General features: G+C 38.3%; 1 protein-coding gene across 5 annotated transcripts in view; it reads right to left on the reverse strand.

Annotated features, from left to right (window-relative positions):
• Positions 1-25,618, reverse strand: part of ADAMTSL3 (ADAMTS like 3) — a 237,862-nt gene that overhangs the window by 117,750 nt on the left and 94,494 nt on the right. For all 5 annotated transcript variants that reach the window (XM_067555726.1, XM_067555728.1, XM_067555724.1 and 2 more), the window contains 2 exons: positions 5,149-5,276; positions 756-801 (listed from right to left, as the gene is read on the reverse strand). In XM_067555726.1, the coding sequence (XP_067411827.1) occupies positions 756-801; positions 5,149-5,276 (174 nt within the window). The remainder of the gene's footprint in view (positions 1-755; positions 802-5,148; positions 5,277-25,618) is intronic.

Here is a 25,618-nt window from a genome sequence, read left to right on the forward strand (position 1 = left end):
AATGCAGCCACTTCTGGGGGAAATGTGGAAACTGTTTAACAGCACAAAAAAACCACAAGACAATTTAATACAATACATGAAGTATGCCATATGCAACTGAATTTCATCAACATGTGCAAAAATGCGTGTAAAATTTCCACATGCAATTATTGTGACTCCATCACAGTTATAGCAACTGCATACTCACATGTCCACTCATACATGCATTTACTGAAACCGCTTACATAATTGGGGGAATTGCACATGAAACGCACACACAATTTTGCATATGAAAAATAAGAAAATCTGGCCTGACAGTGCAGAGGAAATACTGATAGTAATTACCCACTTAGAAATTTGAAAAAGGCACTGGAGTTAGTCTCTTTTGCTCTTTTGAAACTGCCGGGAGATCTTTTATGACCACAAGCGGTCAGGAACTCAGTTTTATACCTCATCTGAAAGATGACAACTCCAGGAAAGGCACTGGACTAATTTAGGATGAAAACAGATTTGCCTAATAATTCAAATAAAACATTCTCAATCATAATTGGCATTAGTATTCCACAAGCTAATGTCCATTCAGGAAATGTAAACTCAAAACCTGATTGTGTAAATTAGGCAGAGTCAAACCTTTAACAATGGGCAATCATAGAGAATGAGAAGAAAATTATCCACCATTAGATTTCAAACAAGTAGTAGAATTTATGAAACTTTATACATTATTTGATTCGAAGCAATAAGAAAAGTAGTAAAACGAAATTACAGGCCAGACTCACGTTATTGCTGCAGGTTTTGTATCGAATATTCCGACCTTCACAATTCCTGAAAAACACAAGGGCTTTGGCTAGAAGTAATAGTTAAAAAATAGCATGTTTTACAACTAGTTACTCTCTCAAAAACTGGAATTTTATTACTACAGCTCTTATGTAATCTGGACCCAAAATGCAAGGTTTAAATACAAACCTCCTCTGTGGGGTTTGGAACTGAATAGGTTACACTACTGTCCATCTTCTGAAACACAGTTTGACTTTTCCTGTTAGGTTTCATTTATACTGTGACCCTCATCTATTGCAGAGTTTATGAAAGAGAAATTTACTTTGTGAGAAGGTTTCACAACATGTCCTAGGTCTGATTCCGAGCCTAACTCAATGGACTTCAGCAGAATTTCTCCTGATATATATGGTGCAAGTCAAACAAGAATCTACATCAAACACATAACTAATGTATATTGATTTCATTTTGATCATTTTTGTTATTGCAAAGAAACAGCTGCCTGCATTTCAACCAAAACTTCTTCCTTTTCTCCCACATTTTCCTCCCGTACTGTGTGCAGTTCCACTAACCCACAACCACATGAGCAGAATGCATTAGAAAAACTTCCTCTAGACTAATACCAGGCTTATTGGAACTGAAATATTCTAAATGTAATGTATGTATTTCTCCAGTGATCATAAAATGAAATGCATGTAACCTTGACAATTCTAGTCTTTCGCACAGTCTTCTATTGGAAGCTGAAATGGCATCGATTTAATAAAGGAATTGTCCTATAACTGCACTTTAATTTAAACACTGTAACATCTTCAGATTTATATTCATATCAGTGGAGGCTTACACACCACTGATTAAGGCTAGATTTGCACTTTAACATAGACAGAGCACTTAATCATAAGCAGTTCCATTGGCTGAAACTTTGCATGGAGTAAGGCACTACCCATCATGAGTACAGGTGGCAGAACTTAGCCCTAATTAGCTATACCGAAATTCAGATTTTAAATGACTTGATAAATAATTAGTTAAAAATTAACATAGTTTCTAAAATTTAGAATAGCTTCATAGTACTGATTTAAGAAAAAAAAAAGTCTTCCATGAAAAGAAAACGAGTGATAGCTAGTAATTTGCATCTAGTATACTGAATTTCCTTCTTTCTGCATTATTTCCATTTTTAAAAATATCCAATAAAATTTATATGAAACTGAAAAAAATATAACTATGAAAGGAATGGTCATTGGACCTGGAGCAACTGTGAAGCCAGCTGTGCTAAAGATGTAGGTCCCCTAGCTCAAGATAGCAGTGATTTGTTGCCTCCAATTCCCTACCTTCCAAAGGGATGTTGCATGTTAATTATGTTTACAGCATATAAAAATGTGAAAATGTTGTTTCACAATTGTGTATTTCCTGGACATAACAACAATAATAAAAAAATACACAAAAAAACTTGGAAACTATAAATTTGTCCAGGTATGGAAAACACATGTTTTTTCCACAGGGGAATATATTAAAATGTTAATGAAACCACACTGGAATTTATGCTGCAATTTATTGCACTCATTTCACAGTTACTAACACACTGATAGAGTACTTGGCTGTTTTCTGCAAATGTTAGTACATTCAAAGATCTTTGTGCAAAATGCACACTGAGAAACAGGAACTGTTTTAACAATGGTCAGCTTTAGCCACCTATTTCATATTGCTGGGACTTAACTGACATATCACATTACAAGCCTTCATTATGAGAAATTGACTTTCTGGCTATTATACCATATATTGTGCAATCGTAACAAAGTGGGCATTTAAATACAATCGATAAAGGTTTTGAATAATGTAATTCAGCAGGAATTCAATAACAGAAGCAATTATGGACTGAATGCTGAAACCCTTAAACATGTCAGTAATCCTTTCTTATAACAACAGACCCACTGAATTATTCATGTGTGAAAGGATAGCAGGTCGAAACCTATATTAATCCATCTTCACACTTCTAGGGATATTAAACTTAAAGGGTTACAGTCAAATACATTTGTACAGTTTAGTGGTTTGTTTGGTTTTTTGATTGATTTGTTTTGTTTTACAGACTCTTCATTGAGGGCAGGTTCCTTCCCAGACTCCATCAAAGCTTGTTTGTGAATTATGTGAGCTTCCCAGGCTCCATGGTTATCGGGAAAGTAGCCCCTCTCTCTCTCACATGTGGAATGATGCATTAGCAGGGTGTATAAAAATAGATGATTTAAAAAAAATAAACTGATTTCTTTTATTTACAGTGATTTTTTATAAATTTCAATTAAACACAGGTTAAATATAAACATAGGTTAAATTAAACACAGGTTAAATATAAACCTATTTAAAATTAACTTTGAGATTGACAACCTATGTTAAGGCCTAAGCTTATTAATATCTATTAGAATCATTTGATTTAATACAAAAATATTTTTAAGCAGTACATCTTTGCTGCCAAGTTTGGCTAAGCACCTGGAATCAGAGTTTGTTGAAGTACTAAACCAGCTTTTGACAGCAGTAGATTCTTCTGCTGGTGCAGAGAGAACATTGTCTTCAGTTTATTCAACTAGTCCTGTTCAATGACTAACTAATTCAAAGTTTAAAAAAAGCAATTGGGAATTTACAAGGCAAGAAAGCTTATTTTTTAATTCCAATCTATGAATAAAGACAAGGTGTGAGATGGTGAGATCTACTAGTTCTAGAATCTTGGCGGACACGGCTACCAGAAACAATCAGTTCAATTAATTAATTCTAGATAATACTTCCTTTCTTTAATATATCAGTTTGTTTTAAAGAAATTTTTTTTAAAAACACATTAAAATGCTGATTTTGTGCATTTATAATTGCATTTGAATTTCCATCCTAATGCAGCTTAACACAAATCACAAGTAAAAAATTAATCATCCTCTAGTATAGTGGTTTTCAATCTTTTTTAATTTGTGGAGTCCTAAAAAATTTCAAATGGAGGAAATCTTAGACACGGTCTGTGGACCCCCAGAGGTCTGCAGACCAGAGGCTGAAAACCACTGCTCTAGTAAATATGAAAAGCACCATTTTCTAACATGATATAAACATAAAAATTAAGACTTTGAATAAATATAAGTTAAGTAATATAATTGCTTAAATAAATGTATATAGATATAGTGTATCCTTCTGGTTAGTAAAATGAAGCCCCAAATTTAGTGTAAAGGCTACGTATAGCTGCAAATGAACATGTTCTAATGGTTACCAACTAATGAGAATCAACCTTTCTTTAGGAAAATAACTAAAAGGTAAAAATGCAAAACACAATTAAAATAATCAGTTTTAATGAAGGGCTCCTGCTTTCTGATTTAAATCATAATTAAAATTAGCAATTTAAATTGTTTTGTTTTAAATTAATCCACCCTGCTTACTACGCATTCCACAGGTACCCCCATCGCCACATAGTCTGATCACACAATGTTAAACTCAGGGGAAGATATCTAGGGACTACTGGGGACAGGCTGTTCTCTAGCAATCTGAGCTAGGAAAAAATTTTAAGTGGACTATGTATCTGAAGTCTTCATTCTCTATAGTTCCTTTACAAAGTATAGCCAGAGAGAGAAATCTAAGGCCATTGCGATGAAGACTTCCTCTTCTGTCCACCATTGCTCATCCAGGGAGAGGGAATGCTACAGTTGTTAGCGCAGGATGGAAGGATTGAAACCCCCTACAACTGCATGGGAGGGTCAGGGGAATGTGGGGCCCAGCATTACTACTAAATGAGACAAAGCCCCCATCATCACTCATCTCTAATGTCTGGGGATGGGAAAGCCTTATCTTCACACATCCCCCACCTGCACAGAAAGCTCTCTCCAACTGGAGACAGCTGCTCATGGGAGTTACTCCAATAGGACTAGTTTAACTTCTAAGCCTTCATGGCCCCAACATGGCAAAGAGGACAGGAGCCACCAGGGAGAGAAGCAGCAGGACACATCTCCTGCATGAGTTGTTTTTGATTATAAGGAGGTCATAGGCAATCTTCCCCTTACACACTGGGCTAAGGTACATAGCTATTTGACATGGGCTTGCACATCCCTTTTCCTACCGGAAGGGGCTTTTGTCAGTATTTTATATCATTAAGTAAGTCATTCTTGCCCTTTAAGCCCCTGATTCATGAAAGCATCCCTATTCAGCACAGCAGTTAACCATGTGCTAAGCTTTTTTCCTGAACTGGGGCCTAAATTATTTATCTAAATATCCCCTAGAAATTTATTTTTAAAAAACCCACTAGATTTCATACACATGCACAGTAATTTGTTCACAAATATAATACAACAATACATCCCAACATGGCATGGGAGGAAAGGGAAGAGAGGAAATCATAGCATAGTTGATGAGGAGGAAAGTCATAGCTGTAGATATGTGGCTAACCTGCCATTTAAACATCTCCTTAGAGAATATGATGCTCCACCTCCACAAGTCCGCGAGCAATCGCTCCAAGCTCCCCATGCATCCCAGTCACCTTCTTTATCTTCATCAGAACGTGCAATTCTGGTGGTCTGTAAAAAAGGGTGGGGGAGGTAATTGAATTTACTTGGAGTATTTTACATTCTTTTGCTGATTATTTATCCTTGGAAGATTACTGCTCTGGTACAGGGCAACAAGAGTCATATTCAAAGATGCATGTTTCAGATTATGTTAATATTTGAATGAAAAAGATGTGATAGTTACAATGAGAAAAGAAATAGATTACTTGAACATAAGGTGTCCTCAATACCAAGCCCATTGTTATACAGCTATAGGTTAGTGCTGTCCAGCCCCACACTAAATCCATTATCCACCTTCACCTTTATTGCATGTCTTTTAGAATACAGTTCCCAAGAGAGCACACAAAGATAGCGTGCATGTTTTTTCTGTGCCTTCCTACTATTTCCTACATTTTGGAAAGGGATGGAAGGATTACATTTTTATGAGGAAATGCTGGTAAACACCAATGACACTGTACACACACAAACCAATGGCAAAATGTCCATCCATAATAATCAAAATTTACAAATAGGCAAAGAAAAATGCTGCTTGAGTGTGATTTAAAGATACTGCGTATTTTGACTGCTGATGTTGACAATTTGTGCTTTCATGGTTATAAAACTTTAACTTTTCGAACCTCAGTGTCTGTCATTAAATAATTATTGTATGTTGCCCCACATCGTCTGAACTCCCCACAGAATATCCCAAAACTATGAACATTTTTATTGATTTCAATCTAAAAGATATGGTTTAAAATAAACATAGATATTACCCATCAAAACTTTAAAAAAATTGAATTCTGCCAAGCCTAAATATCAGCCACTTATGTTCCAATATCAAATGCCATAATGGGGATGTGGTAGTGTCATTGTTACAGGGCAGACTGTGCTTTAGACCCTTTTCAGTCCCTCTAAAAGTGCACCCTCCAGATGACAGGCCTGGCTCCCTACATCTCTTCCAAAGGTTGGGACCCCACAATTCAACCACTCTTGGATTGGATCTTTGGTTGGCAGCCCCCTTGTTCATTGGAGAAGTCTGGATATCCAGCAAACTGTTTCCAGGAAAGAAAAGGAAGGTTTGAGAGACGGGTTGGGTCTGGCGATTAAGGCACTGGACTGGAACTCAGGAAAGTTGGGTTTAATTCCTAGCTTTGATGCATTCTTCCAATGTACTTTGGCAAGTCACTTGCACTTCGTGCCTCAATTCCCTCTCTGAAAACTGGAGATAAAAATATTTCCTTTGTCCCACCCATTGCCTGTCCTGTAAAATCTTTGGGGCAGGGACTGTTTCTGACTAACTTATAAGCATAAAATTAGCTCTTAATTCAGCTGGGGCCTCTGGGAGCTTCTATAATGCATACAGAATAGTAATAAATTATTATAAATAATATATGATAACAACAACAGCAACTAACAAAAATAATAAACCACAACAGTAAAAAGGAAGTTGCCCAATGTAAAACAGCTGCCATATACATCAACAGAGCAATATGAAGAAGAGTTTCAGTGTGCATAGTTTCTTTAACTAGAGACAAGGTGCTAAGACGTCTCTGAAGGATTTATGGAAGATGATATAAGGTACAAAGAAAAAGCCAGTAATCCTTGCTTATCATTCAAAATTTCAAGTGCGGTCTTTTTTATTCCCTCTCCCCCATAATATTAATATTAAATTGCCCCAAACTGGACTTGCTGCTAAGTTAATTTAAAACATCATTAACAACAGTTGTTCATAGTCTGAAATTTTGCAGATGAACACATTATATTTTTTTCTAGGAGGTTACACAAATGATAAATTCTGCACAAGAAATTTGCTTCCCAGTACTACAGACTGTCGAGAAATCTATTAGTCTGCACACTTGGTATGTGAAGGATCTTAAGCTGTTTTCCTTGGCAAAAGAACAGTATTTTGACTTTTGCTTTTATTTATATAATGCCAGCATAAGTTAATGTATGCATTCCAATTCAGTTACTTTTAACAATTTCTCTTAGATAGAATTAAAAACACGTCAAATCAGTACTCATTTCCTATACAAACAAAGACGGCTCAAGAACTGCTGATTATCCACAATTCTCTCTGAGGTCACAGGGATCTGCAGATGCTCAGTACCTACCAGGATCAGGACCAGAATGAATGGTTCCATGATTTTGTTGTAAATGAACAGACACATCAAAGACAGAGTAGCTATTTATCATTCAGAAGAGTATTTGAATAGATGGATGCATTTCTATTTCTGTTGTGTGCCGGGACAGGGGCGGGACTCTGCTGTGAGATACTTTACCAAAGGAAATCAGGCAGAGTGAGACTCTGATCACATCTACATGCAAGACCTACCTTTTTCGTAAGTGCTATGACAAACCCACAAGTAAGAAGATGGGAGAGAGAGAAGCAGAAGGTAAGAACAAACAATAGCAACAGCACCAAAATAAAATACATATATGCACACCAGGAAATTAGGGCAGTCTGAAAAAATTGACCTTTTGATCACACTGAGTTCTATCAAATTGTCTTATGAGCTTAGACACCAAAGTGTTTCTCTATCTATCTTTTTGAGGTATGTATATGGCCCCCATTACCAGAACATTAGGGCATCTCCCGAGTATTTGCAAATTACACCCCCCAGCACTGCAACCTTGAAGGTGAATCAAGACTCGAGTTTTACAATCAAATTCTGGTTGCACTAAAGTCAGTGGGAATTATTCCAGTAACTTTTAAAAGAGGACCAAAACCTAAGAAGTAACGTTGAAGCTATCTGAAAATTGAACCACTTAATTAGGAGTCCTAAACCTGCTCCCACTGACTTCAACAGGAGCAGGGTAGGGCTATTAGATTTCACCACAACAAAGTTTGATCCTTATGAAAAACGAATAAAATTATGTTTTCCCCATCTACTGCTTTGTAAAATGTGTTGTCTTTCCATTTCACATAATTATCCAAAATTCCAAAAAGCTATATTTTGGAATATGGCTATTTCTTAATCCAACCAGGTCAAAGTTAAAATGTAATATAATGAGAATTAAGGGCTAACAATGTTCTGTTTAAAAGAATTGTTGTTCTGTTCATTATTCTGAATCTAGATCCACCCTGTGCTTGATGACGAAGAAATGGGAAAAGGAAATAGTAAGTTTCTCAAGCATTCCCTTCTGTTTTCAGTACAATTCTTTAATGGCTGTTCTATTTACATCCTGCTTTTATCCTTCCATGTTTGAAATTTCTAAAAAAAACTTTTCCTTTCAAAAAGACATGCTGTGCAGATCTTCTGTAACCAAGAGGCAAAAGATGACAAATCTATGGTTGCTAGTGCACTTATATGATGGGATTGGTATCTTAAAAAAATCAGAGCTTTTATAAACATAAACTATGCTCTGTAAGGAACAACAGCCATCAGTTGCACATGGAATGAGAACACAACTATCAGGTGATTTCAGTGTGCCACAAAGCTAATGCTTAGCTGTAAGCTACTGTAAACTCACAATGAAAATATGCTACCAATGTCACAAAAGAATAAAAAATATGTTGTGGATAAAAATGAAGTAAAAGAAATAGCTTCCCTAAGGTGACACAAAACATGAACCAACCTCTGCCTGAGTACAAGCACAGATTGATCACACAAAAAGCTTTCTTCAAAGTTTTATTAAAATGATGATATATACAGTCAGTTAGCTCAACAGCAGATCATTTCAACCAATCAACCCATAGCAAAGCCACTTTCATAATTAAGAATCTTAAATCTCTGTACTAGAAATTAATTAACTGATTCCAATGCCCTACAGAAGTCAGTGGAGATGCTCCCATTGATTTCAGTGGACAAAGAATTAGGACTCAGATAGCTAAACAGGAGCACACACCCTCATATAAAAAGGGCACAACTTATCAAAAAGTGCTGCAGAACCCTAACCAATCTCTCACATACATACACACCTCTACCTCTCTTCAGTTAAAGAGGATGAATGTATTGCTAATAAACACCATAGCATTAACAAGTACACGAACCTCTGCTCCAGTTTAGAAACAAGTCTTTAAAATAGCTACATAAAAATATTTACCTTGATCTCAGCTATATGAATTAGGCCATGTCTTAACACCACAACTAGTGAACATGTGCCATCTGTTTGCTCCAAAGTTTCCTGGATCCTCACTAATTCCACTTACACTGCCCTACTAAGATCAACTGGATATTAGGGAAAATACTCTGCCGAGCCACAAGAGCACTTGATAAGTTTATTCAACTACTTTTAAATTTATCTGAAACTCCATGGTTCAGAGAATTGTCCTTTTACCTCTTACATTCAAACCAGGTCAGCAGTGACCAAAAGCTGTTACCAATTAATGATCATTGGTGATATGGGAAATGTGTTGGTGCCCACTGTCCTGTTCCTTGAGGTTATCTTTAGACAGGCAAACAGACAGATAGACCTGGGCTGAGACAATTACACTGTGCTACCAATTTTATACTTGTTCCATGGACTTCTTTGTTCACTCCTGTCAATCTGGGACTTTGCACTTGCATTAAAATTATTTAAAAAATAAGTAACATCTTTGAGCTGCTAGGGATAAACCTCGCTGAGCAGTATCCTTAAAAGGTTGCATTAATGATTTCTTTGGCCATCTCCTTTCTTCCCCTCACTTACTAATCAAGATGATTCTTAAGAAACAAATTAACTGAGCTCAGAAGATCAAGATCTGATCTTATTTTCTTCCATGTGTTTGCCTCAAATCAATCATTTAAAAAGAATCTTAGTTTTCTTCATCAAATCGTCACTGACACGATGAAATTTTAGACTTAGTTTTGGTGAGTAGTGAGGACATCACAGAAAAGCTGGCTATAAGAAATAACCTTGGATCAAGTGATTACAGGCTGAGTCTACAGAGAATGGAAGAAGGGGTTGATCAGCAAAGAAAGCTACATTTTGGAGGTTAGAAAACATAGGAATTAAGTAAGAATTGCTAAAAGTCAAGCTGAATTAGCTTTTGCCAAGGAAATTAAAAATAAATAACATGAGGGTTTTTAGTTATATAAATAAAAGGAGAATAAGTAAGGATGAGGTTGGGCTGCTACGCAGTCTGATGGGAAGGAGGTTAAAGTTAATCTAGATATGGCCCCAAAACTCAATAAATAGTTTGCCTTGTTTTTCAACAAGGACAATAGTATGGAACATGGGCATGAAGTCAGAATGGCTGATGGAAATGAGTGCACAAATATGGAAATTACCACATCTGCTGTGGAAGAAAAATTTGAAGAGCTTAATGCATTCAAACGAGGGGACCAGTCCACTAGCAAGGATCTTTAATAAATCTACCTATTTGGGAGTAGTACCATATGATGGAGAATAGCTAACATTATATTTATATTTAAGAAAGGGGAAAAAAAAGTGATTCAGGCAATTTCAGACCTGACCTCATTAGTACCGAAGGCTTTAGAACAAATTTTGATGGAAAAAATAATTAAATTAATGGGATAAACTGAAACGGGCACATGAAGCAATATGGGTTTCTGAAAGCTACATCATGCCAGACTACTCAGACTTCCTTCTTTGAAAAAATAACTGATTTTTTTAGATAAGAGAAACGCAGGAGGTCTAATATACTTGGACTTCAGTAAAGCATTTAATATGGTACCACACAGGAAATTATTATATGAATTAGAGAACATGTACAAGAATTGTAAGGTGGATAAAGAACTGGCTAAAGGGAAGAAGGCAACAGGTTGTATTGAAAGGTGAATTATTGGACTGGAGGGAGGTTATCAATGGAGTTCCTCAAGGATTGGTCTTGGGATCAATCTGATACAATATTGTTATTAACGACTTTGGCACAAAAAGCAGGAGTGTGCTAATAAAATTTGCTGATGATACAGAGTTAGAAGGCATCATCAATATGGGAGGAGGATTGGAATATTATACAGGAAGGCTGGATGACTTTGAAGACAGGGGTAACAGAAATGGGATGAAATTCAGCAGTACAAAGTGCAAGGTCATGCATTTAAGGTCTAATAATAAGAATCTCTGCTACAAGATGGGGGCTCATCAGTTGGAAGCAACAGAGGAGGAGAGATACCTGGGTGTGTTAGTTGATCAAAGTATGACAATGAGTCACCAATGTGATGAGGCTGTGAAAAAGGCAAATGCAATCCCAGGATGTACCAGGCAAAGCATTTCCAGTAGAGATAAAGCAGTATTAATGCCGTTGTACAAGGCATTATAATACCTCATTTGGAATACTGTTTACAATTCTGATCACCGATGTTCGAGAAAGATGAATTCAAACTGGTACAGGTGCAGAGAACAGCTACTAGGATGATCAAGGGAATAGAGGGCCTATCTTAAGAAAGGAGACTGGAGGAGCGTGACTAGTTTAGCCTAGCAAAACAAAGGCTGAGGGGAATATGATTGTGCTCTATAAGTACATCGGGGATAAACACCAGGGAGAGGGAAGAGCTATTTGAGCTGAAGGACAATGTTGGCACAGGAACAAATTAATATAAATTAGCCTGAACAAATTCAGGCTGGAAATTAGAAGAAGAGTGAGGTTCTGGAACAGCCTCTCAGTATAAGTTGTGAAGAGAAACAACTTAATTTTAGGAGGAAGCTGGACAATTTTGTGAGTGGTGTCGTATGACAGAGTTGCTTGGGATGGTAGGGGGCAGGATTCAGCAGCCCTGGGTCCATTACAGTTTATGTTCTATGTTCCTGAAAGCTCATTCTTCAGGGCTTCAGATGACCACTTACAGGGCTTAAGAATATATTCTTGGTTGCTTTTTGTTTTTTCCACTAAAGCATCAGAGATGGCTGTGGCTAGAGATGGGACACTAGACAGGATGGGCCAGGGCTCTGAGGTGGCACTGAGCATTCTTTCTTTCATGGGCTTAGCAGGCTGGTTCTTGCTCACATGCCCAGGTTTTAACTGTTTGCTATATGTGGGGTTGGGAAAGAATTTTCTCCCAGGTCAGATTGGCATTGAAACCTGGGGGGGTTTCATCTTTCTCTGCAGTAATACTTGGGTCTAATTTCAGTTGTTTCCTGTGTGGATGCTGGGTGGTGTTCGTGGCCTGTAATACAGACGTCAGACTAGACAAACTGGTGATCCGTTTTGGCCTTCAACTCTATGACTCAGTAAGAGTAGAAGGTGCCCAACAACTCTCAGGAAATCACATAAAAAGATCAGGCCCAAAGACAAATGAAAGGCAAAAGGAACACAAGAATCACATAATTTAAAATCTGTGCGCTAAATCCGAATTTATAACTACCTCATCTATTCCAAAAGTAAATGATTTTTTAATCCTATTAAAAATAAACCAAAACAATGAAGAACCTCATGATACCAAAGACAACTAGTCTCTCTCAAAATAACTGGCTTCTCTGGTCAGTGCAGTGATACTGTCTGACATAATCATAACTTCATTATTTGTATTAAAACCAGCCACCTGATACTAACAGACAGAATGTCATCTAGAGCCCTAAACAATGTACAGTTGTTCATTTACTAAATGGCTTAGATAAAACTATTTTTCTGAACTGTAACTAATTCAAAAACTCTCACTACTAGGATGATCAAAGCACAGATTTATGCCAACAAAGCCTTCTTCATAATCACTGACTAAATCAGTGCCCACGGTGTTGACTTAAACTTCAGCCAGTTCAAATAATTTGTCCCATGGGAAAGAGTTAAAAGCAGCTTGAAATGGCCTGATAATTTACTAGCAAAATAATATTTATTTACTAGCTGTCAGCTTTCATAAACTTTACATATTACATTTGTCTACACTGTAGTACCAAATTCAAGTGTAAGAAAGAAAAGATTACCAAAGCTATGATTTAAATCAAAAAGAACTTGGAAGCTCACAGCTAGGAATTAAATCAAGAGCTAATTACAATAGGTACAGAAGAGCTGTATTGTGCCTAAGAACCGTATTTGTACTTCGCTTGTTAACTCAGTTTTCATGCTTTTGTGAGTTTAAGACATGATTCTAATGCTCTTTGGGCATGAAGTTTTTGTGTGATTTTCCTTTCAATGTTTTTTTTTTTAAATGATGAAGTGTTACATATATAAGTGTGCATGTGTGTGTGAGTGAGAGAGATTGAATAAAATCATCGTGGCTGTAGCAAGTCCAGACACAATAGCTGAGAAGGGCTACAAATGTAATTCTGTGGAAAACCTAGGTGATTTGGTGTTCTTTATATACAGTTAAATGGCAGTTGGGTCCCATGCCGTCATACTTCTCTAGATGGAATTGTATCCATTCCCAATGTACTTTATGTGAAATCAGGATTAGGATACATCCATTGCATTTAATAGAACTGGACTTCAAAAACATGGGCAATGTGTTACAAAAAAGTCACACCTGCTTACATGCAATAGCTGGTTTTTAAATATTTAATCACAATTTGCACTTCGTCTATAACCAAAAAATAAAAGACAAAAATCCATCCCAAGGCAGAGGGCCTGTACAAAGCTTTCCACAATCCTGAAAGTTGCTGAGCAGCTATTGAGAGGTGGTAAATACCCTCAACTCCCAAAAAACTATGACTATGTCTATTTGGTAATAATGAGATGTAACTGCAGCTCATGTAGACATACTCAAGCAAACTTTAGTCTAGCTAGCTCAGGTACTGGGAGTAGTAAAGCTGTGGCAGTAGCATAAGCTTCAGTATGGACTAGTCCCACAAGGAATTATCCAGGGTTTCAGTCAGGCTTGTACAGCCAATAGTAATGCCTGTACTGCTGTGGCTTCCCTGCTCCCATATTGGAGTAGTTAAATAGATTAAAGCCAGCTCAGGTATGCCTACCCAAGCTTTAGTCTTGCCCCGTGATTGCAGCACAGACATACCCTGTAATGGGGGTTGAGGGTGCCAAGTATCTTGCAGATATAAGGCCCAGTTAAGTATAACCTGAGCCCCTTAAATGAGCCCTAAGTAGAGAAGAGGGCCTTGCACCTGGCAAATTTTACTGAAAGTGTCACACTATCAAATGTAAATTTGTACAAAGGAAAGAAAAGCTTATTCTCCCCACCTCTCTCTCTTTCTGTTTTGGGGCCCCATTCCGCCTCTGTTACCTTTGCTCGTGTCTAGTAGCACCTCATTCTGAAAGCAACGCCATTCATTTTGATGGGACTACTTGCATTATAATGTGCTACTCCACGTGAGTAAGCATGGCAGATCCGGGCCCTTGAAAAAGCAAACAAAATCCAAATGTCTCTAAAGCTGAAGATCAACGTAAAACAAAGTAATATTGTGTTGTGGACTGTGACCCCCCGCAATCAGTAAATCATAATAGCTACATCGACATACATTACAGTGTCAAACACAAAGCTGTAATGTGGCAGAAAAATGGTTATCTGGCCAAACTTTTGTTTGGCTATTATGAAGAATGACATAACTGTATTGAATTTGGTCATGCAGACTTCAAAGGAGATATGGTGCCAAAGAATGAAGGTCAGTTTATGTAGTTTTAGTATTATTCAAACATCCATTACATAAGGCTTGGATAAGTGAATGTTTAGCATTCAGTGGAACAAAGATTCCTCTTCTTAACACAAATGCCCTGGTAAAATAGATGGGTTTTTTTTCACAATTTTTATACATAATTTAAATTTAACCATTCACATGAACACAAGACAAGTACAGAAATTTTATTCTGTGCCTCAAGTTCTGTTTCTCAGTAGTTTTATATATCTGAATTGGTACAACACATAGAAAGTGTTGCAACTGAAACTAAAGTAAGCTAGAGAGACAACAGGACAGATTCAATTCCTGGGCCCCTTACAGTGGTAAATCCACATGGAACAATGCAAGCTGTCCCAAACTCCCGCTCCATAAGGAGCCCAAGAGCCAGTGGGGATAGCCCCAAAGTAGACAGGACTCTCCTAGGAATGGGAAGGACCAGATCAGACAGAATTACCATGCTCTGCTACCTTGTATTTAACAATCTCTGCTGCAGAGTCAGTGTGAATGAGCCAGGATCAGCTGGGCCAAGAGTTGCAGGATGGAACAAGAGCCCAGTGCCTGCAGCAGAGCCTGGAGCCCAAGCAGAGCTCCCAGAGAGTGAGGAGATGGTCAGAGCTGCAGGGTGGGTGTGTCAGGGGAGGAGGAGGGATTTGGAGCTAAAGCTCTGGTGTAGAAGGAATGGCTGGAAGTGGAGCTGTGGATTGTGGGTGACTCTTTGAAGCTGGAACTTTGGGGTATGTTGGTGCATGGGTGGGTTCAAAGGTGGTGCTTTGGGGAGATACGACGTTTTGAGGGGGTCCATGTTCAGATCCAGCACTTTGGGTATGTTGGGAGTTGGACATGGGGAAGCTGTAGGGGGAAAATGTCTGAAGCTGGCTGTTTAGAGTATGTTGTTGGGAGGCCAAGGGGATGTTTGGAGCTGGGGTTTTGGGCTGCAACTCTGTCACTTTGCTGTTTTTTCCCCCTGAAAAATCTGGTTCCCCTTTCACTGCTCCCTCTCAAAACTGAGACAAATTGGGGGGAGTGGTAAATAATGAAGAGGACAGGTCACGGACACAGAGTGATCTGAATTGCTTGGTAAGGTGGTTACAAGCAAACATTATGCGTTTTAATACGGCTAAATGTAATATGCATACATCTAGGAACAAAGAACGTAGACCATAATCCCAAAGGAAATTATACCACTCTACCTATGCTTGTACTACTCCCCTGTGGACAGTTATACTGGAATGGCTATGCCAGTAATTTCCCCATATAGACAAGCCGTAAAATTTTACAGGATCAGACACTTAGACACATTAGGTGAAATTCACCCCACTTCAGAGGACCCACTCAAGAGTATGAGAACCACTTAATACCCATTGACGCCCTAAACTACGGGCAGAGGTGGTATACAGGGCCTGGGGCTGACCCTTTGCACTGGGATGAATTTCATCCCTTGATGGTATTTTGAATAGAGATTAAACCATTTCATTTTTATTAATTCTTTCCACTCTGGCAACCCATAATATAACTCCATCCCAACATTCAGTGTCTTCCAAAACTGAGGGGTATGTTGGCATTCACTGACCTTTACGCACAGCAGAGCACACTGCAGTTTCTTTTGGTCATACTTATGATGCCTCCAAACAGAGGTAGCTCAAAAAATTACGGCATTGCAGGAAAAATATGTTTCCTGCATGGCTCTGTGATGTGATTCCCAGATTCTTCTTTTCAGACACTCTACTTAATGGGAAAGATATCAAATTGCACTATTGAGTGTATCCATGAGCAGAGCTGGTATTTGGAAGAACCAGTATTTACTTGTGGATAATTGGTGGAAATGCTGTTCGGCTGTACAATCACATCTTTTTTTGGCTGTTATGTCTATGGCTTCACAATAGCCTATACTAGAATTTTGTCTTCCAGCTAAGATCACATGAAAATGATTTATTCTGATATGTTTAATACAATTTAAATAAAGTGTAATATGTAGATTACATATTTGAAAGGAATGATTTGATTTATGACAGCAACTAAATAGGCGAGCAGTCAAAACATATTTCCAGACAAGTAGGAATAACTAGTGAAATCCTCGGTGGGTTGAAATTAATGACAAAACTCCCACTTGACTTCAGTGGGGCTAGATATTCATCCCATATGCTTATATTTTTGTGCCATTGTTCGTGCATTATACTGAGCTGGTAGCTAAGGCAAATGCCATTTAACTAATATCATTGAACTTCTTTTACCTCTGGTAACAAAGGGTTAGGGTTTTTTTGTTTTATTTTAAGATGGTTGCACCTGGAGTTATAAGTTATTGGACAAGAAACCAGGTGGAGGGGGAAGGAATGGAGATAGCCCCACTTTTTATAAAGGTAAAATATGATGTATACACTTGGAAATAATTTTACCCACTTTAAACTGATTCAGCATTTTTAGCTACCAATTATAAATAAATCATTTTAGTGTTGTTAACACTAAATTTGTGTACACTTATTAATAACTCATTGTTTCAGGCTTTGTCCTGCAATTGTGCACAGGGATCTATTAACATGGATCCAAGTGTAGGCCAGAGTCCTTAATTTGGTGCGGCAAAGAACATTTTAAAAACCAACCTGGTGAAGCACAGTAACAGCAGAGACAAAGGATGGCTCTGCCAAGCAGCACAGGAGAATACATATACAGCACCTCGTACTGTAGACCCTTTAGTGCTCAGTCCTGCAGCACAGTGAAATTTCTACAGCAGCTTTGAGTACATTCAAAACTATGCATTTGTGCAGTGGTGTACCGAGAAGGAGGTGGGGAGGGCCATGCCTCCAGGTGCTGGCCTGAGGAGGAGGAGCAGCTGTCCCCTGCTGACATCCCCAGCGGCCGCGCTGATCCAGCCCCTCCGCTCCTGCGCTGGGTGCAAGAAAGGAGCCGCGGGGATCCCAGCTGCCCAGGGGCCAGGCAGCCAAAGGCGGGGCGCCAGGGCGCAGAGCCCGTCACAGCCTACCCCCCTCCCCCAGGAAGCCCTCTCATTCTTACATTTGTGCTCCTCCCATTGGTGGCAGCAGCAGCAGCAGCAGTGCCCAGTGGAGGTGGGGGGGAAATCTGCAGGCCCGTTCCCCACACTTCCCCACTCCCGTTTCCTGTCACACCCGCTGCCCCCACAGTATGAGGGAGAGCAGGGGAGAGCGGGAAATGAGCCCACAGATCACCCAATCCCCCTGAGAGGAGCTGCTGCTGCTTCCACCAACAGAGGGTGGCACAAATGTAAGTATTGGTCCCCAGGTGCCAGAGACCCACGGTACACCACTGCATTTGTGGAATTAAATATGCAAATGAATCATGCAGCCAGGACAATATTTACTGGGTAATTAAATTTTGATATTAAATTGAAGGCAAATCTCTATATTGGAATGCTTTTTAATGTTATACTGTAGCCTAATTTTCATTTGTCAATGTGCTGCAGAATTTCATATTGACAAAATTGAACTGCACCGTAAGAGTTGTCATGACAAAGACGGATGTTTTGGCAGCTAGACCTGGGATACTTAAAGCTTTTGGCATCCAGAAAGGGATGAAAACTAGTTAGGCTGTTTGGCAACTAGGAACTAGCCAAGGCTTTTAGGACTGACGAGAGGCTGCATCTCCTCCTTCCCTTCCTCTGAGCAGCAACAGAGGGGAATTGAAATCTGTGATCATGCAGGAGTTGAATACCTGGTTTCCACTCCAGCAGCCTGTGACAGTAAAGAAATGCACCTCTATTCCCCACCCCAACATATATCACTGTGTCCAACAACAGTGGGTCAGCATATTACCTGCATGTTTCTGCTAAAATGAACCCAGTGTCACTTGTTCAGCTTTAGCCATTAGAAAGCGTTTTAGCTTTATTTCTCTTGTAACCACTTCTGACTTTAACACCTGATACTTGAATCCACTTAAAATCCTATCTTCTTTTGTTAATAAACTTGCTTTATTATTTTAATGTAAACCAATCCAATGCTGTGTTTAAACTGAACTGTTCAGTAACTCCAGTTAAAGTGGCAAACTTTTGAATATTGAACCTCTTACAGCGGCATCGGACCTTTAATATCTGAACTGTGCAGGAGAGGACAGGAGAGTGCAGAATACATGTTTTGGGAAAATTCAGGACTGGGAGTGTGTTGGTGTAAACCTGTAAGTAGCAGCCAAGGTTAGTGGAAGCTAGAGTGTGACTGGAGTGTTACTGACAGGCTGCTGGGGACAGAGCTGCTGGACCCCGGGGCTACAGCTATATACAGACACTAAGGGTGTAACCTGCATATTAGTAGGCTTGTTGTGAGAAGCCCAGTTTGGAAGCTACAACAGCAAAGAATTGTGAGGCACCCACGGTTGCAGGGCAAGCAGTAACAACCTCTCAGCGGTCTGGATTGCACCCTGGAACGTGCCAGGCAGGGACTGTCTTTTTGTTCTAGGTTTGTACAGCAATTAACACAGTGGGGGCCTGGTCAATGACCAGGGCTCCCAGCTGCTACAATAATATAAATAAATAATAATAATAATATATATTAATAGTCAAATGCTTAATATATTAAAAATGTAATTAACAGGAATTAAAATTAAATTTGTTTCCCCCCAAAAATGTTCACATCTTCACAATTTAAAAGTGCACACATATACTAGAACATATGTATTTTAAAAAAATTTTAAATAATTGTCCTGGCTTGAGATGATGTCTGCCAAATTTCAGGTAGAAGCAAAAATTTATGGTTAAATTCCAAACCCATGAATATGAGAGTTTATAGGGGAAACATGAACATGAGAATAAGCTGTTGCAAAACTAAATACTATAGAAAAAACTTGTCCATACATTTTTGCCTATTCATAAACTGTGAAACTCTGCTATTCCTTTCTTGACTCTGTCTAATGCAGAGATTGTTTGGTGTGCCAAATTGTTTTGATAGTTTTATTATATGTTTTTATACCACATCACTCAGATGAGATCTCCGACCTCTTCTTCATTTGTGACCTAAATAGAGATTTGACCCGGGTCTGCTGACTCGCCCTGCTATTTAATACTATATATAACACTTTAAATAGTAATATTTCTGTAAAAGTAATCCAAAGCAGATTATAGAACATACAGCAGATACTCCTGACAATTGAATAAATCTGCCAATAGGAAAAAAAAATTAAAGCCATATTGTTAGCTGACAGCAATTACAAGAATCTAATTCTCCTTTCCATAAAGGTAAAAAAAATTAACCAAATTCAGATTACAGAAAATCCATTACAGATTTTCAAGGCAATCATTTACTTCATTACAGTTTTGTCCTAATTTGTGGTGGCACACACTGAATTGCATAAGGCTTTTGTTAATTAATAAATTACAGCATAATTGTGGTTTTTGGTTTGAGTGTACTTTATGTTACCCAAAGTAACCTAAGATCTATGAGTCTCATTATGCTGCCATTTATTTCAGTATAAATCCAGAGTAACTCTACCAACTTTCATGGAGTAACTCAGTTTACATTTATGTAAGAAAGAGCAGAAAGAATGGTTACTTATCTTCATAACTGTTGTTCTTTGAGGTGTGTTGCTCATGTCCATTCCCAATTAGGTGTGCGTGTGCCACATGCACTGGTACCAGAAATTTTTTCCCTAGGGTTTCTTGCCAAAACTCCGACTGAGGGGAAGGAGGGTTGGTTGTGAAATGGACATGAGCAACACATCTCGAAGAACAACAGTTACGAAAGTAAGTAACATTCTTTCTTCTTCGAACGCTTACTCATGTCCATTCCCAATTAGGTGACTCCCCAGCATTATCTCGGAGATGGGCAGGAGTTCATAGATGAATAAACTAACTATATACACTTAGAACAATGAAAAACCAATAGGTTGAAGGAGAACTTGCAGAAGCAAGGGAATATTCCAGCACCATCACAGGTGGCGAGAAGGAACTAAGAGGGAGGGGAGCCGACAGTGCCCTATATACAGACGCATACGTGTGCTATTGCAGAGGGCACTAGGGCCAGCCCTACAGGTACCACTAGGAGAAAAATGTATGGCACCAGTGCTTGTGGCGCACACACACCTAATTGGGAATGGATGAGAGTAGGCATTCAAAGAAGAACTTGGCACTTTAACTGCAGGTTCTCCTATGGGCTGATGTGGTATGATTGATGCAGAATCTAAACATAGTTTTAGGGATTCTCTTTATTAACCCCATTTGGAAGCAGCATATGTCTTAGGGCCAAATTCACCTCTAAAATGAGCATGCTCAGCTCCACTGCCTTCACTGGACCTGCTGCTACTTAGTCCAGAAAAGGACTTGGGCCTTACTGTGAAGAGAATCTTTTACACAATGGTAACTGACTTCAAGGGGTTGGAAGCCTTTATCAGTGGTTAAATGTGCAAGAATGACAAATGATTTGCAGACAAGGAAAATTAATGTATGAATTGCTTCAGTCTATGCTGATGGTCCTGGTACTGCCATATCTAATGCTGAGAGAGGCAACGTGCGTGAGGTAATGTCTTTTATTGGACCAATTTCTGTTGGTGACAGAAACAAGCTTTTGAGTCTCTTTCAACAACAGAAGTTGGTCTAATAAAAAATATTATCCACTGACCTTGTCTCTTTAATATCCTGGCACTGACACAGTTACAACAACACTGCATATCTAATGCTTGAAAGATGTTCCTTTTATATACTCTGCCAGTACCAATACTCAAAGGTTTGTATCCATTCTGTTGTCTCCATCCTCCTTTAGATTTGCACACATATCCTACCTCAGAGCATACCATAAGACACACACAAAAGTTTGGAGGAAGCGTACATTTTTCATGTAATTAAAATGAAAAAACTACCTGTCTCCAGCTATTTTTCATGCAGAGAATTCAAAGATATGAAGGTGTCAAGGCAAAACAATGTTCTTGGTGTGAAGATTTGTGATGGCAACTGTGTTAGTTGATTGTTAGGGAGATTTGCTGAGCAAAAATTGCAAAATTAGGCCTATACTTAAAGAATACAGTTTTGTAGAATAGTCTTGTTATGTGAGATTTAAAAAATTATAGTATTCTTGTATGAGGGGCTGTACCTGGCTTTTTCTGTCCCCTCCTGTAGGCAGTACCACCCTGACACACCCGCAAGAAGGAAAACTGTCACCTGGGAAAGAAAGACAATGAGTTTTGACCTCAAAGTGCCACCTAGAATGGCCATTCTGACTCTTGTGCCAAAAGAACCACCAAGACTTGGTCCTCCAGTGGCTAGATGGGCCAAAGCACGCAATAACCAATCAGGATCTACCAGATGAAATACAAAGGCTTGCCTGCTTCTCCCAAGAGGGAATATTGGGTGGAGCTCAGGCAGGAGAGGAGAACCAAGCACCAATTCCAGGTCAGTGCCTTGCAACCTGACTGCACTTTGTTAAACTGTGCAACAACCTGTTTATTTTTGTTGTCACATTAAAAATCCAGGCAGCCATTTTGAAGTTGAATTACAATTGTTACAGGGGTAGCAAGGGGGTATGCAGCATGAGACTCCTTCTCCTGGTGAGCTGAGACATCTATATATTTCTCCTGTTATTTCTTTCTATTTTATTGCTTCAAATAAAATGCAGTCTAGTGTAACGTACTTGCTATCTAGAGAATAATATTTTCCTTTATTGATTTTCTAGCTCCTAACTTAAAAAAACCCAGTCATCATAGGAAAAGCTGCATATGAAACTCAGGGTTTGATTCAATTCCCAATTAAGTTATTAACAAAACTCCCACTGACTTCAATTGAAGCAGGACAAAGGCCATACTACGTATCTTGTGTAATGCAATACATTCTCGGTTGTGAAAAAAAGTTAGCACAAACTTGCTTATTTTCTATTTTATATCTGGCTTCCTTATTCTTATTCCCTGAGCATAAAGATGTCTAGTCCTCATCGTGCATGATAGGGGAAGAGGGGATTTCTTTTATTTTGAGTCTGATCCTGACTTCATTCCCCATCTCTACTACTGCATATACATAATTACATCATCGTTAGTACTGGCCCAGGGTAAAAGCCTATGCTAATATTCCTTATTCCTAGCAATCTCCATACCTATTCAGTGGCATTGTTTCCTATTATCAGTCCAATATGTTATGGTTACTATATTAGCTACCCAGCAATATTGTCTGAAGTTCTGTAGCCTAAAACCTCCATTAACAGATGCTAAGTACAACATTTAGGTTTTTACTTCTAGGTCTTGCAAAAGTCTATAAAAATGAGTGGTCAGCTCAGTTTGTCCAATTTCTGAAGAATTTTTCCAAGATTTGAATGGGCAGCATATAAAAATACTAAAAGTGCTCTTGGCAAGCTATTCATTTGGACTGAGTTCCTTCTACCAAGCCAACTAATGAATAGCTTATTCCAAGATAGGACTTCCGTATGAATTTCCTATAGCAAAGGTAAGAGTTTCTATTTATATAACTCTGATCCCTGGTTGCCAGTATGTGAAGGTTTTTTGGGTTTTTTTCTTCCTTCCTTCCCTTCTTCATTAGAAGGGACATTGGTATTAAGACTTTGATGTGTTTGGGACAAGCTTACTAGCAAAGCTCCCAAATTCTGTAGGTCAACTTTATATCTTGATAAACTAAATTAATTTAAAACAGAAATAATAGTTGGCAAGACATTCCTAAGTTGGCAAATAAAACCTGATCCAAAGCCTACTGAAGCCAATGGAAAGCCTCTCATTGCCTTTAGAGAGCTTTTGATAAGATCCTAAAAGAGGAGTTGAAATTTGTGCTCTATTTTACATATAACCAACAGATTCCTATTTCATTTCATAGTTGTATTGCTACATGAAGATCAAAGGAGAGAGGGAAAACCCCTGTTTAATTACTCCCCTAAAATGTAGTTCTTTTGCCAGTTCTACATTTATAAGGGTCCTGCTATAAAATAGACATCCAGTATCTAAATCTGAGTCCAAAATTATACCTCTCCAAACACCCAAAAAGAAAAGAATACTTAACCCAGTCAAATGCTTTATTTGCATCAAGAGAAAGTATCAGTTACTGGTTATTTAATCAACCTAAATGGATGCAGTCCAAGGATTGCCTCAGATTATCAAGGCTTGCTCTCCAATAATAAAGCCCAGCTGATAATTATTAATCAATGTATGGTTCATTTCAAGCCTCATTTCTAGTATATTTGCAAAGATCTTCACATCTATGTTGAACAGTGTGATTGGCACAAACTCAAGAGGGAGATTTCTGATTGTTAACATGTGACTGGAGACTTTCAATAACCAAAGTCTGATATGCTTCTAAATAAAATGCAGATACAGTATTGCTCCAGTTTTAAGCTAAGAAAGAACTTCTCCGTTTCTTCGAGAGAGAAGCTCTTATAGTGGTTCTTTTTCAAAGTGATCAAAATCAGGTCGACCTATTTTTATTTTATCATTATAGTGAGATATATGCAATTTTGTTTTCAAATCTTGAAAACTTGCCTAATGAACTTGGATCTCTGTATTCATTTCATTTTTTAATTCTTCCTTATAATCCTTTTCTTTAGCAAGATTTTCCAGAAAGATAATAGCTTTTACTTAGACTATCCATTCTATTACCACACTGTGTAGGGATTTTACCAAAGTTCACCTATCATCACCATAGTATTGTCTTAGGATATAAAAGATTCAGAAAGATTAAGACAACTACCCTCCTTCTAAGCTTTCAGGCTCATATCCTCTCCCCAGAAATAAATCTTTGTATTTCACTCTTTATCAATATAATCATCACTTCAATTACATTCACACTTCTCAGCATGGAGACCAACACCCAGAGTTTTTCTCTTTACAGTGTTGTGGTACTTCTAACAGTTTCTTTTCTCATATACAAAATCACATACCACACACATCTACAACAACATCGATGTAGTAGTAACATATCTCATTCCATTACACATAAAGAAGAGATTTATCTGCAATTCTAAAGAGAGAGAATTGTCAAAGTGAAAAAATATTTGGTTTGTGTTGCTGATCTTTTTTTTCCTCTGTGTATCCAGCACAATCAGAGCAGAATCCATATAAGAATGAAGGATAAATAAAAACATTTTTTCTCCATTTTGTCTCCCATGTGCTCATACTTAATAGTTTCAGACTTTTTTTCATTCTTCCAATGCAGAGTAGTTAACAAATGTATATAAATCAAATACCCCTGCCCTCCAAATCCAGGGAAAACTTTCATTAATAATTACAGAAACTTCAAACCTTGTCAGCCAGGGCATCTGATGCCATGTCGGGAATTTGTTGCATGGCCTAGAGGATAGTTTAGTTTCTTTATGAGGGGTGAGACTACCCTGCCTATGAACATATTCTAGTTTCAAGAAATGTTTTGGCTTCCTCTGACGCTGTCAAGAATTTGGACATTCTATTGTGACTATTATAGTACAATTGTGCCAGAGACTAGAGTGCAAATTGCATGCCCAAGTTCTTAAGCTTTTTTCCCTTCTTTTTCCAGTAGAAGCATGGGAATAAACTCTTCCTCTGTGTTCCTGCACTGAAGTCAGGAAAAATCACTTGATAATGATTTCCATTATATTATACAGAGTTTATCTCATGTTAGCCATAGGAATGTTTCCCTTATCCTGATATTTTAACATTTTAATTACATCTGCGCAAGTTCTATGTCTTAGGGTTGGATTTAGCTATAAGTTACTATGAATCCACTCCAGGAGTAGTATTTTTGTGGAAAAAATCCCCTGTAGTAAAGAGTTAAATGAAAGGATGTGACTATCCCATCTGTTTATCCAGCCAACCTATAACTGATCTGCAGGATCTTCCAAATTATCAGACAGTCCTAAGTTCAGTGTTCCTACCTAGCTAGGTAGAAGCAGAGACTTTGTCAAGCTGCTACATTTCCCATCCATTGTTCAGCATCAGTTCTTTATTTTAAGCAGTCCGTTCCTTGACATCCACGATCATCTCAGACGCTGTACTCTGTAAGGTGTTGTAATTTGCTC

The sequence above is a fragment of the Emydura macquarii genome, unplaced genomic scaffold (genome assembly GCF_026122565.2).
Source record: "Emydura macquarii macquarii isolate MOO-44397 ecotype Brisbane River unplaced genomic scaffold, CSIRO-AGI_Emac_v2 contig_1644, whole genome shotgun sequence".
NCBI classification, from domain to species: domain Eukaryota; kingdom Metazoa; phylum Chordata; order Testudines; family Chelidae; genus Emydura; species Emydura macquarii.